The sequence below is a fragment of the Haliaeetus leucocephalus genome, unplaced genomic scaffold (genome assembly GCF_000737465.1).
Source record: "Haliaeetus leucocephalus isolate CR32 unplaced genomic scaffold, Haliaeetus_leucocephalus-4.0 Scaffold0, whole genome shotgun sequence".
NCBI lineage: Eukaryota > Metazoa > Chordata > Aves > Accipitriformes > Accipitridae > Haliaeetus > Haliaeetus leucocephalus.
In genome coordinates, this window is record NW_010972436.1 from 6943998 (window position 1) to 6957336 (window position 13339).

Here is a 13339-nt window from a genome sequence, read left to right on the forward strand (position 1 = left end):
AAAGGGAACTGTTTTGAGGTGAATGGGAGGAAGGCAACCAGATCCCATCACACTATTTGCTCTCTTCTCAATATCTAAGTTTGCATGTGAAGCAGGGGTCATGTTATTCTGGCAGCTTCTTAGACACAAATGGGAGGATGCAACAGTTCTCTGGGGACTACCTTTTTTACTTAGAAAAAAATCCTGTTGCTTTAAGTGGAGTTTTCTGAGCCTTTACAAGGCTTGCAACTTACTATTTGAAGGAAACAGAAATATTTCCTAAGGATACAGCTAAAAGGTAAAATCACAGCCCATAAAAAGCCTTGTTTGATACCTGGGGTATATAAGGACAGTGGAGTAAGCAAAAGATGTACTTGTAGTAGTGTATGCTATGAGGTCTCTGCACCCAGGGAGTCTACAGGATGGCTCATCCTTGCCCCTGCCCACAGGTGGGTGTAAGATTCCACCTCTGCCTTGAGCTCACTGAGCGAAGGGAGCTGCAGGCATAGCAAGCAGGACTTATTAAGGAGCAAGGAGGAGCTAGAGGGACTGCAGCACTGGCATTGCCTGGTGTGTTTGCGCACACGCATGTCCCAAGGCAGAGCTTTGACTCTTCTCCACTATCCAGATCAGAAGGAGGGCAGAGAAGGTGTTTCAAATCAGCTGGATAAAGCATCCTGTGAAGATACCTCTCTGTTTTGTCACTGGCTACAGAGTTAGGCAATCAGCTTTGGCATCTAACTTTCAGACGACTAAAATTAGGTAAGATGAGTCCCCCTGCTCGTGCATTAAACGTCCCACTCAAATTCATGCAGTTATCCTTGTTCTGAACCTAAGTCAAGCTAACTAAGCTTATATGCTAGAAGATTCTGTCTTTATTAAGATTCACTAAGAAAAGGAGATTTTATGTCTTCTGTAGTTAGTTTGTTCCAAATGTTACACATCCTCTGTCACAACCAAAACCTCAGAGAAACAGTCTCTGCTTCTCATTAAATTTGTTTAGCTTTAATCTCTTACAGTTATTTCTTGTTACATACTAAACTGACTTAGAAAAAACTTTTATGAGGCTAATTCCCGCTGAAATAGCTGTAATAAGCCTAGAAAATTGGCATCTAAAGATCTGTGCAAGGGGTTTCATTTATCTGCTTGTTTTTTCACAGGACCTTGGTTTTGGCCCTTACAGAGTTAATTAGATTTCACCAGCAGAATGATGAACAGAAAGACTTGATTGGATCCGGAATATGTCAGGTCTAGTTCCCAGTAAGGTAGCTAGCTAAGGGAGCTAAGCTTTATCTTTTGCTTGCTGAAGAAGATGGGGAATGTTCACTGTGATATTACTTGCACACTGCAGTAGTCAAAATTATCACAGATTGTTCCAGCCAGGGATAATAGCTCTGCCTCTCTGCCTGTCTCTATATATTAGGAACAGTGAACTAGTGCAGTTAACTTCTTAACTGAACTTAACAGGGACTAGCTAGTGTGTGAATGTCAGACTCCTACTGAAATTAGAAAAAATTGGAATAAAATTCCCATCATATTTTCCAATATGTATGTCTTTCCTATGAGTGTACAGATGCTTATGTACTAGCACTTTCTATGCAAAATTTTGTTAAGACCTTTGCAAAAGCTTACACTAGAAGATGTCCATCCCAGTTACCCAGATTTGGAAGGACAGAGAGACATCCAAGCTGTCGAGCTTTTGGGCTTAAATTTCAACCAGAGCCTGCCCCTTTTTCCCACTAGCAGATGACTCACTGAGCAAACCTTAATGAATTACATCCAGTCTAGCCTTTCAAACATATTTGCTAAATATGCCTCCTCTTAAAAGCATTTTATCTGTGCTAAGGGAACTGAAGAAAGGATATGAAAGTTTCTTGGGATTGATTGTTAATACAAAGAAAATGTACTGACAAATCAGGAATTAATTCACCCAGAATCTGAAAGGATGTCCTTTGTTACTGAACTAGACGGAAGCCACTTTCTCTCAAGCAAGGCCAGGTAGTTCTATGCTCTCTTCAGTCATAATGGTGCTAATAGCTGTTGCAGAAGGAACACAGTATGTGACCTTTAGTCCTGACAGGTAGAAAAACCTTTCAAGTCATCCTTTCAGTAAACACTGCCATGGTCCCGTACACTAAGAGAGACCCATGACCCCCAAAGTATGCACCTATTGTGGATTTGGTGCCATGACGGTTAGCTATTGAGCTGTCATTCAACATTTTGTAAATACTGTCCCATCTGCTCTCTTGTTTCTCCAGGAAAGCAAGTTAAGCAAGGAAGAATTTCTTTGATCCACTTTCACATTTGAGGAAAAGGAGAAATTAACTTAAAAGGTGTGAGGAGCTTAATTTAAAGGTGTGAGGAGCTTAATTTAAAGCTCCTGTTGTAAGCTGAAGATCCTCAATTCTTCTCTTGCTAGGGCAAAAGGTACTCTGGGGATAAATCATTCTCCTACAACTATGGGGAACACAGGAAGGTTCTTGCATTCCAGGTAGAAAGACTGGGGAATTCTAAATTCCTTGAAGAAGGAAGGTGATAATCAATCAGTTTGATCAAGTTAGGATCTGCAGTTATTTCCTAGTAACAGCAAACTGAATTATAAATTTGTCAATGTACTGCCCAGTGTTAATGACATGACAACCACATAGTACTACAGACACATGGCCAGCTGTGAGTAACAGCTTACAGTACAATCCTTCTGCCTTATGCAGTTTAAATACAATTCTGAGAGCATATGAGGTTGGAAATGCAGGAATTTGCACGGAGAAGTTCATTTTTTCTATGGTGTGCACTGTCCCTTCTTTTTAGTGGTAAGACAGAGATTGTCACTACATGAGTGTTGTACGTCATATGAGCTTGATACATACTACTCTTCCCTTGATTAACAGAGAATGAATAACAATGAATTTTTAAGCTGGACACAGTGTACACCATATACGGTTTGGCTCCAAGAAAAACCTTTCATTGGGAAGGATGTGAAGAATGCAGAGCACATCATGGAAACCTAGGAGATTATTGATCTGGGTCAGTCCAGGAAAGGTGTTTAAAAATAATGTTGGAATTTTCAGGTAAGATTCAGGACATGAATTTGAGAGGTAGTGGTAGTGAGAAAAAGAAAAGTAAGCAGCATGCATGTGACCTGAACAGGAACCAGTGAGATGTTATCTTCAAAGAAAGTGATAATAAAAAGGATTTGCATTTAGCCCATTTAATTTCATCATTTGTATTCTTAAATATCTGGTCAAATAAAAGATGCAGGTGTCTTTGGGTATAGAAAGAGATTTTTGTGTGTATTACCTCCAGGAATGTTTGGGCCCATAGCCGGGACCTGATTTTTAGCGCTGCACTCTTCCCTCTTTCCAGTTGTCCCACAGTGCAGGAAATTAGGATACACTTCACATTTGTACAGTTCTGTGTACAAAATAAAGGAAAGTCATACCTATGCTTTAAAAATGTATATAAACATTTTCAAAAGCTATAAATTAGCAAAACAAATAAACTTTCCCTTAAAGAGTTAAGTCATCTGAAATCATTAATTTCATCTAATATACATGAGATACCCCAAGAGTCATTGTGCAAACTATAAACCAAGCAGGAGATTCTTTTTGCACCACCAATGCATACAACCGCCTACCTGTAGTAATGAAAATAAAAGTAATAATTTTCAACAATATCTACTCTGAAGAACTCTTAAAATGTCCAGGTACTTATCAATCCTTTGAAGCATGTGCTTTGTCTTCATCTATCAGTCATTTTGTGATTTCAACACTTTTTTTTTCCTGTTCTCCATGCCTGAAGTCTTTATTTATGTTCCTAAATCTTTCCTCTCTTCTAACTCTCCTGGTTTGCTTACTGATGTTTACATTATAGCAGCCAGAACATTTGCTGAGATTCATTAGTTGCTCTACTTGAAACTTGTTGTCCATGAAATGTTTCTGATGAGCAATGATTCTGGCTCATACACAGGGTTGAAGACAAAAGCCAAGCAATGCAACTCAAAACTATATGCTCTGTCTGCCAGAAGAATGTCAAAAAAAAGGTTAAAAGCTAACTGGAAGCCACTGAAGGGAATGAGCAGAGTCTCATGAGGTAACCACAGAAATTATGTGGTTGTTTAGGGCATAGAAAGGGAGAAAGATCTCAGAAAAATGATTAAAAGTGTGTGTAAAAAAATGTATAGGTTTATATATACAAATGGGTTTTACCTGAAAAGTTTTGGTTTGATTCAGGAGGAAGGCCAAGGTTTTAATTGATTCATATTTTTATAACAAAGCAGAGAATCCTTCCCTTACAGAAGCATGATTGACACTCATGTCAGAAGGTCTTGTGACCTCAAAAGCAAAGCTAAGTTTTCACAAGTATATTCCCTCAGGAGAGTGAGAAAGGCTGCACTACCAAAGCCCATGCTTCAGAAAATGAGATGATGGTGTATGTAACAGATCTGAAAACACCCTTAAGGAATCCTGTATCTTTATAGACAGCTTTTCCCACAAATCTCTATCTTATCACAAGTTAAGTAGAAGCTGTATGCTTAATCTGCCTGAAAATGAAACTGTAAACCCTGGAACTTGCAGCTATAAACCTTTCTTTGAAATGAATATTTCAAAGTATCTGCTTATTTGGCTTTTCATATTTAAACATCCTCCAACCAGATTTATTTATGTTGCAGGAAGGAGGAGAGCTGTTTTCATGAATCATAGTGGCCAAAAACACATATTAACAAAATAAATCATTAGTATGAAAAAAAGTCTACTTTTGGCTGACATTTTAGGACCTGAACACATATTTCTATTTTTCTTAGTAATGCATTTAGTCTGTAGTGACTTTCAGAACATTGTAACATTAGAACTAACGGAAGAGTAACCAAATGTTTAATAAACAGTATAAATAGAGTAAAAGGATCTCAGAACATTTTTTCTCTCTGTGAAAATGCTTTAATGAAAATGAAAATAACTTAAAATTTCTGACAAAAAAACCCCAACAAATTTTAACAAAGAATTACCTTTGGCCAATTGGTCATTTTCCAGAGCAACATTCACTTTCCATGTATACTTCCAATGTGTCAAAATAAAATTTAATTTTTCTAGTTCTGTAGTATGCAATGCTGAAGGCACATAGAATTGTGACACCTTTCTAACTGAACAAATAACATATTGCTTTTCCATGTCCATCCTGGAAAAGTCCTGCTATATATCCAGTGGTAAGCACTGTACTCTATCCTATCCTAATTTGTGCTTATCAAAAGCATATTGTCCTAGAAGACTGCTTATCACAGTGCCAATTTTATATTACTAAGCACTCAGCTAAATACTATCTGTTGACATCAAGCAGCTGAAAAATCTCTGCTTTGTATTTTAAGATGCAGACACAGTACATACTTAAGAACTTTTAAATCACTTTCAGTTGCTGCAGTAATGTCTATGCTGGCAGCATATAAGCCTAATCACTGACAAAGATAACTGATAATTAAGGTATTACTGAAAAATGGATTAAGTGTTCTGTGGTATTGACTGGTATGTCTTCAAAAGCCCAGGCATTTTTCGTTCAGCCCCAGTGGAATCAGATTCTTCCCAGGGTATTAGGTTGATGAAAGAATTACATAGGAATCAACAGCAATTATTGTTTAAAATGGGTTCATCTGTGATTTTGTTCTTAATAACATTATGGTATTCATTACTTTCAGATTCTATCTTCTTCCTGTTATGAAAATTGCCAAATTAACTTTCAGAAGCAGCATAATTATTCTATTACTCCAGAATACTTAGGTCTGTGAGGTTCTTTTCTTCATAACCATATTCTAGGGATGTCAAGGAATTCAAATGTGAGCTTGCAGTAAACAGCTTAATAAGAGACTGGACAGCACCAAAGAAAATCTGCCCAAGGTTCATAAAAATAGATGGAAAGCACTGACTGCATGAATCCCACGACTGACCTCAAGGTCATCGAGTTTGAACACAGCTTCTAGGCAAGGGGAGCTGATACCTGTAATGCTGAAATATGCTAATGATGGGACATTGAATGCAGGAATGGAAAAAAACCTCAACCTTCTGAAAATACAGCCAAGTCCAAATACTCAGGTACCAGACTGACTAATCAGAACTATTTTCCTGGGAGAAAGATCTTTGCTCTTGCTCCAACATTGTCTGGAATGTTAAAAATGCAGTGACTTGTTCCATTTGCCTTGCTTGTGGTAATGTAAAGGGAAAGAGTCTTACCCTTCCATGTGTATATAAGTACTTACTGGGGGGAACAAATATACTCCAAAGTATTTGTATGTCAGAACTGTCACTTTACATGAAAATATTAATTTTAAGTGTGAGCTACTCTTTATGAAAGAGCCAGAATCTAGGAGTCAAGTTAACAAGAAGAGAACTACCTTTCAAAAGTCAGAATCTGAAATTTAGTTTGTGGAAGAGGAGCCCATTCTCTAAACCTGTGCCGAAATTCCCTGTAATATGTGTGCCATTGCGTGACCACAGAGGTTTGTCTGCAAACAGCCGGGAGTAAGACAGCCAGGAATTTGGCATGCATGATCTTTAATGTAAAAATCTGTCAAACAAAATTGCTAACCTGTGGCATGGTGATATGTAATAATATTTTAAACTGAGGGGTTAAAAATCACTTAGAAAAATATTTAAAAGTCTGTAAATAAATTGCAGTCAAACCAACAGCCACCTTGGTATACTGCATGCATAGTCCCAGTTTAAAGTTTTTAGATAGCTCACCAATATTTTTGCAGAGTTTTTCCTGTGAGGTTCTGGCACTGTGACATCCCTTCTCCTGATGTAATGAGAAATTGTGGAATTATACAAAAAAGCAGCAAGTTCAGGAGTGTCTTGTGGAATAGCAAACTGCAAAGAGAAAAAATGTGAATGGTAATAACACTCATACAATGAGTCTAACAGATTTGTTCCCTTCTCAAGGAGTCTTGAATTTTGGATCAACAGTTTTTTTCAATTTAACAGCACAGCCATGAGAATATACGGTCTTCAACTAGGAGCATGATGAGTAATAGCACAGCACGATATTGCCCAGTTATAGGAATTACAGTAGGTAACTTTTTTTCCCACCTTTTACTGGTGTCAATTTCATTGCTGTACTTAATTTTGTTAGACTCTTGGGGCCAGATTCTGATCTCTGTAACAGGATAAACTCAAAGTTGCTGCACGGAAATCTGGTTATTAGTTCAGGTCAGTATCTGCCTATTGAAATATAATGATTTTACCAGCTTTAGAAAGTAAAAGAAAAAAAAAAAGGAAATCTGAATTCTAGCAACACAACTTTTGATCATTATTTGTTACAGACTTCTTTTGGCAATAACTCAACTTTATATAATGAAACACTTTGTTCATTTTTGACCTCATATTAAAGTGCATTCTCTTCAGCTTTATCTTCACAGATTTTTATTCTCTGATTAAAACCTGTTTTTATTGTTGGCAGTTTGTCTTTAATTTTTACACAGAGCATTTATGGCTTCTTTCAAGACGCCTCAGAGAATGCCTGGGAACCCAAATGCTATGGAGGGAAGATAAATTCTAATTAATGACAATCCAATCATATAAAATCACAACAAAATATATGTGGAAGTTTGCAATAACATCTCAACAGGAACTCACCTAAACATAGACAAGACTATTCTTTAAGGGCCTCAGTTTATAAAGAGCTATAATCAGATCCATCTTATCAGGCAACGATGGATCTTTGAACACAAAATATCTTAAATTCCTAAAGAAAATGTTTGTACTTGTAAGAAATGTTGTAGCACTAAGGGGAAGATAATAGCTATAAACACACAAAACCTTCCACACACTAATTCTGTGTAGTACTAGATTTGGAAAATTTGTACCATTCATCTGATTTAAGTTACAAGGCTAAAGAAGCAACTGTTTTGACACTGTCTGAGATCTTCAGTCAAAAGCATCCTACAAAGTGAAAGATACTATAATTTATTAACTGATGAAAACCCCTTAAGCAAAAATAAGAATCTTTTTTTTTCCTGTTGCTTAATTAGGTTAACATTGTCTTTTTTGCCATAAGGGAACAGTTAAATAGCTACTAAATCTCTCCCTCTCAATGCGATAACATGTGGGAATTCTCTTTCCAGGATTCTGTCAGCAGCACATATAGGCTCCTTTAATGATGACAAACTAAAGAACCACAATATAATGACATGCCTTTGAAGAAGCTCTCAATATATGATCACAAGTGATACATGTGTAGATCCATTTGAATACTAGATGATTTTTATATCTACTTATTTTTTTTCATAAATCCTAGAGTGTTAGCATCTTCAGTAGTGAATTATTACAGCAAAGGTTCGAAAACAGCCCTTTGTGATTAAGAGAAAACATACATGTCACCTGCAACAATTTAAAAGCAGAATTTCTCTAGTGGCCTAGATGTTCAGGTTAAAGATATTATTTTATCCTTCTTGAGCCAGTAGCATGGAATTGTACAACTCTGTCTCTGTAGCTATTTTATACACCACATATTTAGCACACCATACCTTATTTCAAATAGATTCTCACTCCCTCCCTTTAACTACAGTGTCTCACTTTCCTCACCAGGGAAAACTGTACTGCTTTCTTCTCCCAAGCCTTGTCACCTTGAGCAGATTTCCAGATCTCTCCAGTTCTTCACTTCTCATTTCAAAACCCGGTTTAGCTTTCCTCTTTTTCTAGCCAGGCAATACCCTCTGCTGCAATTTCTAACTCCATCAGAAATGTTCTGGAAGAGGACTTTGTGTAAAAGCTGTTATACAAGAGATGTCAGTGACCATTCAAGAGCAATGCATTGGATGGTATTATTTTGTCTCCAGACCAGGACTTACACACAATAATAATGGCTCTGCAGCATGAGGAGACACTGCCTCAGGAAGAGGTTAGCTCCTGCCAGTCATGTTAGTGGATGTACCTTACCTGTGTGGTGGATTTTAGCTGTTATTTCGCTGCTTCCCTGACAGATGCCTCACTCATGGTACTACAGTACTCAGTGATTGAGAATGTGCCATGTATATCACCCCCCACTGTCTACCATAGTTGGAAACCACTGCCTATACCTCTGGTATTTATAGGCATAGGCTCCATAAAACTACTTTTTGTCATCAGTCTGGGAAAAAAAACAAACAACTCCTCGGGAATAGTGGCTCAGGCCAAAAGTCCATCCAGCTGAGCTCTCTTCTCATCGACACGGCCTTTAAGCAGATGTGGAAGGAAGAATAAGAAGAGGGCATGCATACACAATGCTCTCTCCTAGTAACTTTCAGTTTCCAAATGTTTTCAGCTCAGGGACTTCCTGATCTGCATGAAGTTTTTGTTCATTTATTAATCTTCACTGGACTTCTCTTTTGCAAATTTGTCCAGTTTCCTCTTAAAACCATGTAAACTTTTAACCCTGACTAATTCCTTTAGCAGCAAATTCCAGACATCTAATATCTGTCACCATGAACCACCACTTCCTTTTGCTTGTTTTGAATCTAGCTTTACAGGCTTCATTTGATGCTCTAATTCCTGTGCAGTGAACACACTGCATTCCTGTGCAGGAATGGGCAGACAGTAGTCAATCCCCACCCACACTCTTCCCGCCACTTCTGATCTTGCAGATCATATTTGTGCATAATCACCTCCTTTCTAGATTGAAGCATCCTAGTGTACTGAGTTCTTCTGCAACGGAATCTGTTCCATATCTTTGATCAGTCCTTTTGCTCCTCTTCACACCTTTTGTAAGATTCATAACTTTATTTTTCTTTCACGTCCCTCACTGCTTTCAGAGAAAGATAAGCTACACAAAAGGAAAAGTCCCTAAATAAGAGTCTTCCCATGTGTGCACAGATTTGATTTATCCTTATGGAAGAAACAACAAAGCACAAAGGAAACCTTTCTACAAGACAAGAAATTCAGCAATGAGGAGGAATGTACTACTTTTTGACTGAAACTGAAGAATCTAAGTAATTTCAAAGGGGAAATACCCAAGCACCCTAAGAGAGCTAGCTTCTGAAATCCAAAAGGAGCCAAGCATATAATGTCCTTAGCCTTATTTGGAAATTTGAGCCAGGCATCCTGCTGTTTATACAAAACCTGAAGGAAGCTGTCTCTGTATCCTCTTCCCATCTGAAGCAATAGATAAGCATTACATATTTGAAACGTGATTTGTGTATTCATGCTGTTCAGTGCTTTGAAAAACTGAAATAAGGAAAGCATGTTTAAATTCTTGCAATAATGATTGTGCATCTGAAGCCATATTCTGCTAAGACAGAGGGACCATTATTTCATTATTAGAGGAAGATTTCTCACAAGCCTCACAAGAATTTAGTCTTGTTTGTTAAACAGATGTAATCATTATCAAGTAGGAGAAGGAAGAGCAAACTAAAAAAACTAAAAAAAACCCCAACAAAATAACCTAAAAAAAATCCTCAAAAAATACGTTGCCTCAAAATGTTGTTAAGAACTGTGGCACTATTCTACCCAGGAGCTCTGCCCTCCTGACAGTAATGCTCCCATCTCAGCTTCTTAATTTAAACTTAAAACAGAATACAGTGGCTAGCGAGGAGGGATGCTGAACTCCTTTTCATGTACTTGCAACCTGATCTGACCAGTGGCTTTGAGATGCTAGGCTTGCAAATACAAATGCAGCAGCTCAGCTTCTTTCTCCTCACCACTTTTGAAAAATAGGTGGAAATGGAGTGGAAAAGATTAATAGAAAAAAACCTCTGTTTCCAAACTTCTTGTGTTTTGGGTACAAAATGGAAACATTTTCTATATTCAGTTCCCTATCACTCAATTCCTTTTTCTTCCTCTACAGAAACTAAACGAAAGGGTGGAAACCTAACGCCTCTCTGGCTTCCTGGGTGAAACATAAAGATCTAGCCATTTGGCATACATTAGTTTTTCTATATTCTTGTAAGTATATATTCTAGTTCTGTCTCTTTAAGCTGAAGACTTGTCTGTAGCTCCTGTGGTCCTGAGCAATCCCCTTCTCTAGAAAGATGTCTCCACCTTCATCCACTGTACTGAACTCAAACCCCTCCTGGTATGCAAAATAAGTATAGCACTTTTAGCACGTGGAATGCAGCTCTCCCCGCGAAATGTTTAACACGCTACTGGTTAAACTTGAGAAGTGTTGTTTACTCCAGAAGTGTCTGGAATCAGTTATGCTTAATAAATTGGATACCTTGTTTTTGATGGGATAATATGTAGAGCTGTGTTTTGCTATATCTTCTGACTTTGAGCCAAAGCAAGCTCTTTTGGCGGGATCTGCTATCACAAACATAGATCTTAAACCAAGCTTTTAGACAATGGCGTATCAACACTTTACTGAGGAGGCTGCTACGAGGCCTCCCCTTGTTAGTGTTTCCTACAAACTCTGAGATCTCCAGCTCTGCTATAAAGGAAGAGCCATGTCCATGGAAGGTGAAGCAATTTGGATGGCAAACAATACCTAGGAGTAACACTTATGAAAAAATTGGTAGGGGAATTTTTTCCTTTTTGTTGGTATGATTAAATTAATTACAGAATCATTTCCAAGTAGAAAAACCAAAAACCTGTCATGTTGCTGAGAAAACTGTAACTTTTATGAGTTAATATTGATTAAGCCATAAAATAATTGCAGACCATATCAATCCTTCTATCAAGTGGAAATACATGAAAACTTCCATTTCTGGAGTATATTCCATGCAGAATTCCAGTTGATTCACTTTATAGGATATTCAAAGTATGGTCTTTGAAAAATTAAAATCATTAACACTTTAAGACAGGTAAAAAATACATAGGCTTCTAAAATGACTCCCATTTTACAGATTATACTGTCTCATACTATGTTGAACTTAACCATAATATAAAATATACCATATGATATTAAAAAATATCTTATCATACACTTGGTGCAAGGAAATAGCCCCTGGCAACAAAACATGCTGAGGACTGACTGGCTAAGAAGCAGCTCTGCAGAAAAAGACCTGGCTTAAGCTGCGCATGAGCCAGCAGTGTGCCCTGTCCGCAGCAAGGGCCAACAGCATCCTGGGCTGTATGAACAGGAGTAAAGGCAGTACATTGAGGAAGCGATTGGGGAATGTAAAGCTCAAGGGCAGCCTTGGCTGCAGTGACCATGAAATGGTGGAGTTCAAGATCCTTAGGGCAGCGAGGAGGATGCACAGCAAGCTCACTGCCATGGACTTCAGAAGAGCAGACTTTGGCCTCTTCAGTAATCTGCTTGGTAGCATACCATGGGATAAAGCCCTGGAAGAAGGAGGGGCCCAAGAAATCTTGTTAATATTCAAGGATCACTTCCTCCAAGCTCAGAAGCGATGTATCCCAACAAAGAGGAACTCAGGCAAAAACGCCAGGAGGCAAAAACGCCAGGAGGCCTGCATGGATGAACAAGGAGTTACTGGACAAACTCAAACACAAAAAGGAAGCCTATAGAGGATGGAAGCAAGGACAAGGAGCCTGGGAGGAATACAGAGAAATTGTCCGAGCAGCCAGGGATCAGGTTAGGAAAGCTAAAGCCCTGATAGAATTAAATCTGATCACGGACATCAAGGGCAACAAGAAAAACTTCTATAGGTATGTCAGTGATAAAAGGAAGACTAGGGAAAATGTGGGCCCTCTCTGGAAAGGAATGGAGACCTGGTTACCTGGGGCATGGAGAAGGCTGAGGTACTTAATGACTTTTTTGCCTCAGTCTTCATTGGCAAGTGCTCCAGCCACACTGCCCAAGTTGCAGGAGGCAAAGGCAGGGACTGGAAGAATGAAAAACCTGCCTACTGTCGAAGCCAGCATGGGTTCATGAAAGGCAGGTCCTGCTTGACCAACCTGATCTCCTTCTATGACCAGGTGACCTGCCTAGTGGATGATGGAAAGGCTGTGGATGTTGTCTACCTGGACTTTAGTAAGGCCTTTGACACTGTCTCTCACAGCATACTCCTTGAGAAGCTGGTGTCTCATGGCTTAGACAGGTGTACTCTTTGCTGGATAAAAAACTGGATGGATGGATGAGCCCAGAGAGTCGTGGTGAATGGAGTTAAATCCAGTTGGCAGCCGGTCACAAGTGGTGTTCCCCAGGGCTCAGTTTTGTGGCCAGTTCTGTTTAATATCTTTATCAATGATCTGGACAAGGGGATCAAGTGCACCCTCAGTAAGTTTGTGGATGACACCAAGCTGGGAGGGAGGGTTGATCTGTTCGAGGGTAGGAAGGCCTTACAGAGGGATCTGGACAGGCTGGATCGATGGGCCGAGGCTGCTTGTATGGGGTTCAACAAGGCCAAGTGCCAGGTCCTGCACTTGGGTCACAACAACCCCGTGCAATGCTACAGGCTTGGGGAAGAGTGGCTGGAAAGCTGCCCGGCAGAGAAGGACCTGGGGGT

At 38.9% G+C, this 13339-nt stretch overlaps 1 protein-coding gene across 1 annotated transcript in view; it reads right to left on the reverse strand.

Moving 5' to 3' along the window:
• ITGA8 (integrin, alpha 8) overlaps window positions 1-13339 on the reverse strand; it is a 119210-nt gene that overhangs the window by 21298 nt on the left and 84573 nt on the right. Inside the window, exons 26-27 of the mRNA XM_010562705.1 lie at window positions 6705-6830; window positions 3277-3390 (exon numbers count right to left, since the gene is read on the reverse strand). Of these exons, the coding sequence (XP_010561007.1) occupies window positions 3277-3390; window positions 6705-6830 (240 nt within the window). The remainder of the gene's footprint in view (window positions 1-3276; window positions 3391-6704; window positions 6831-13339) is intronic.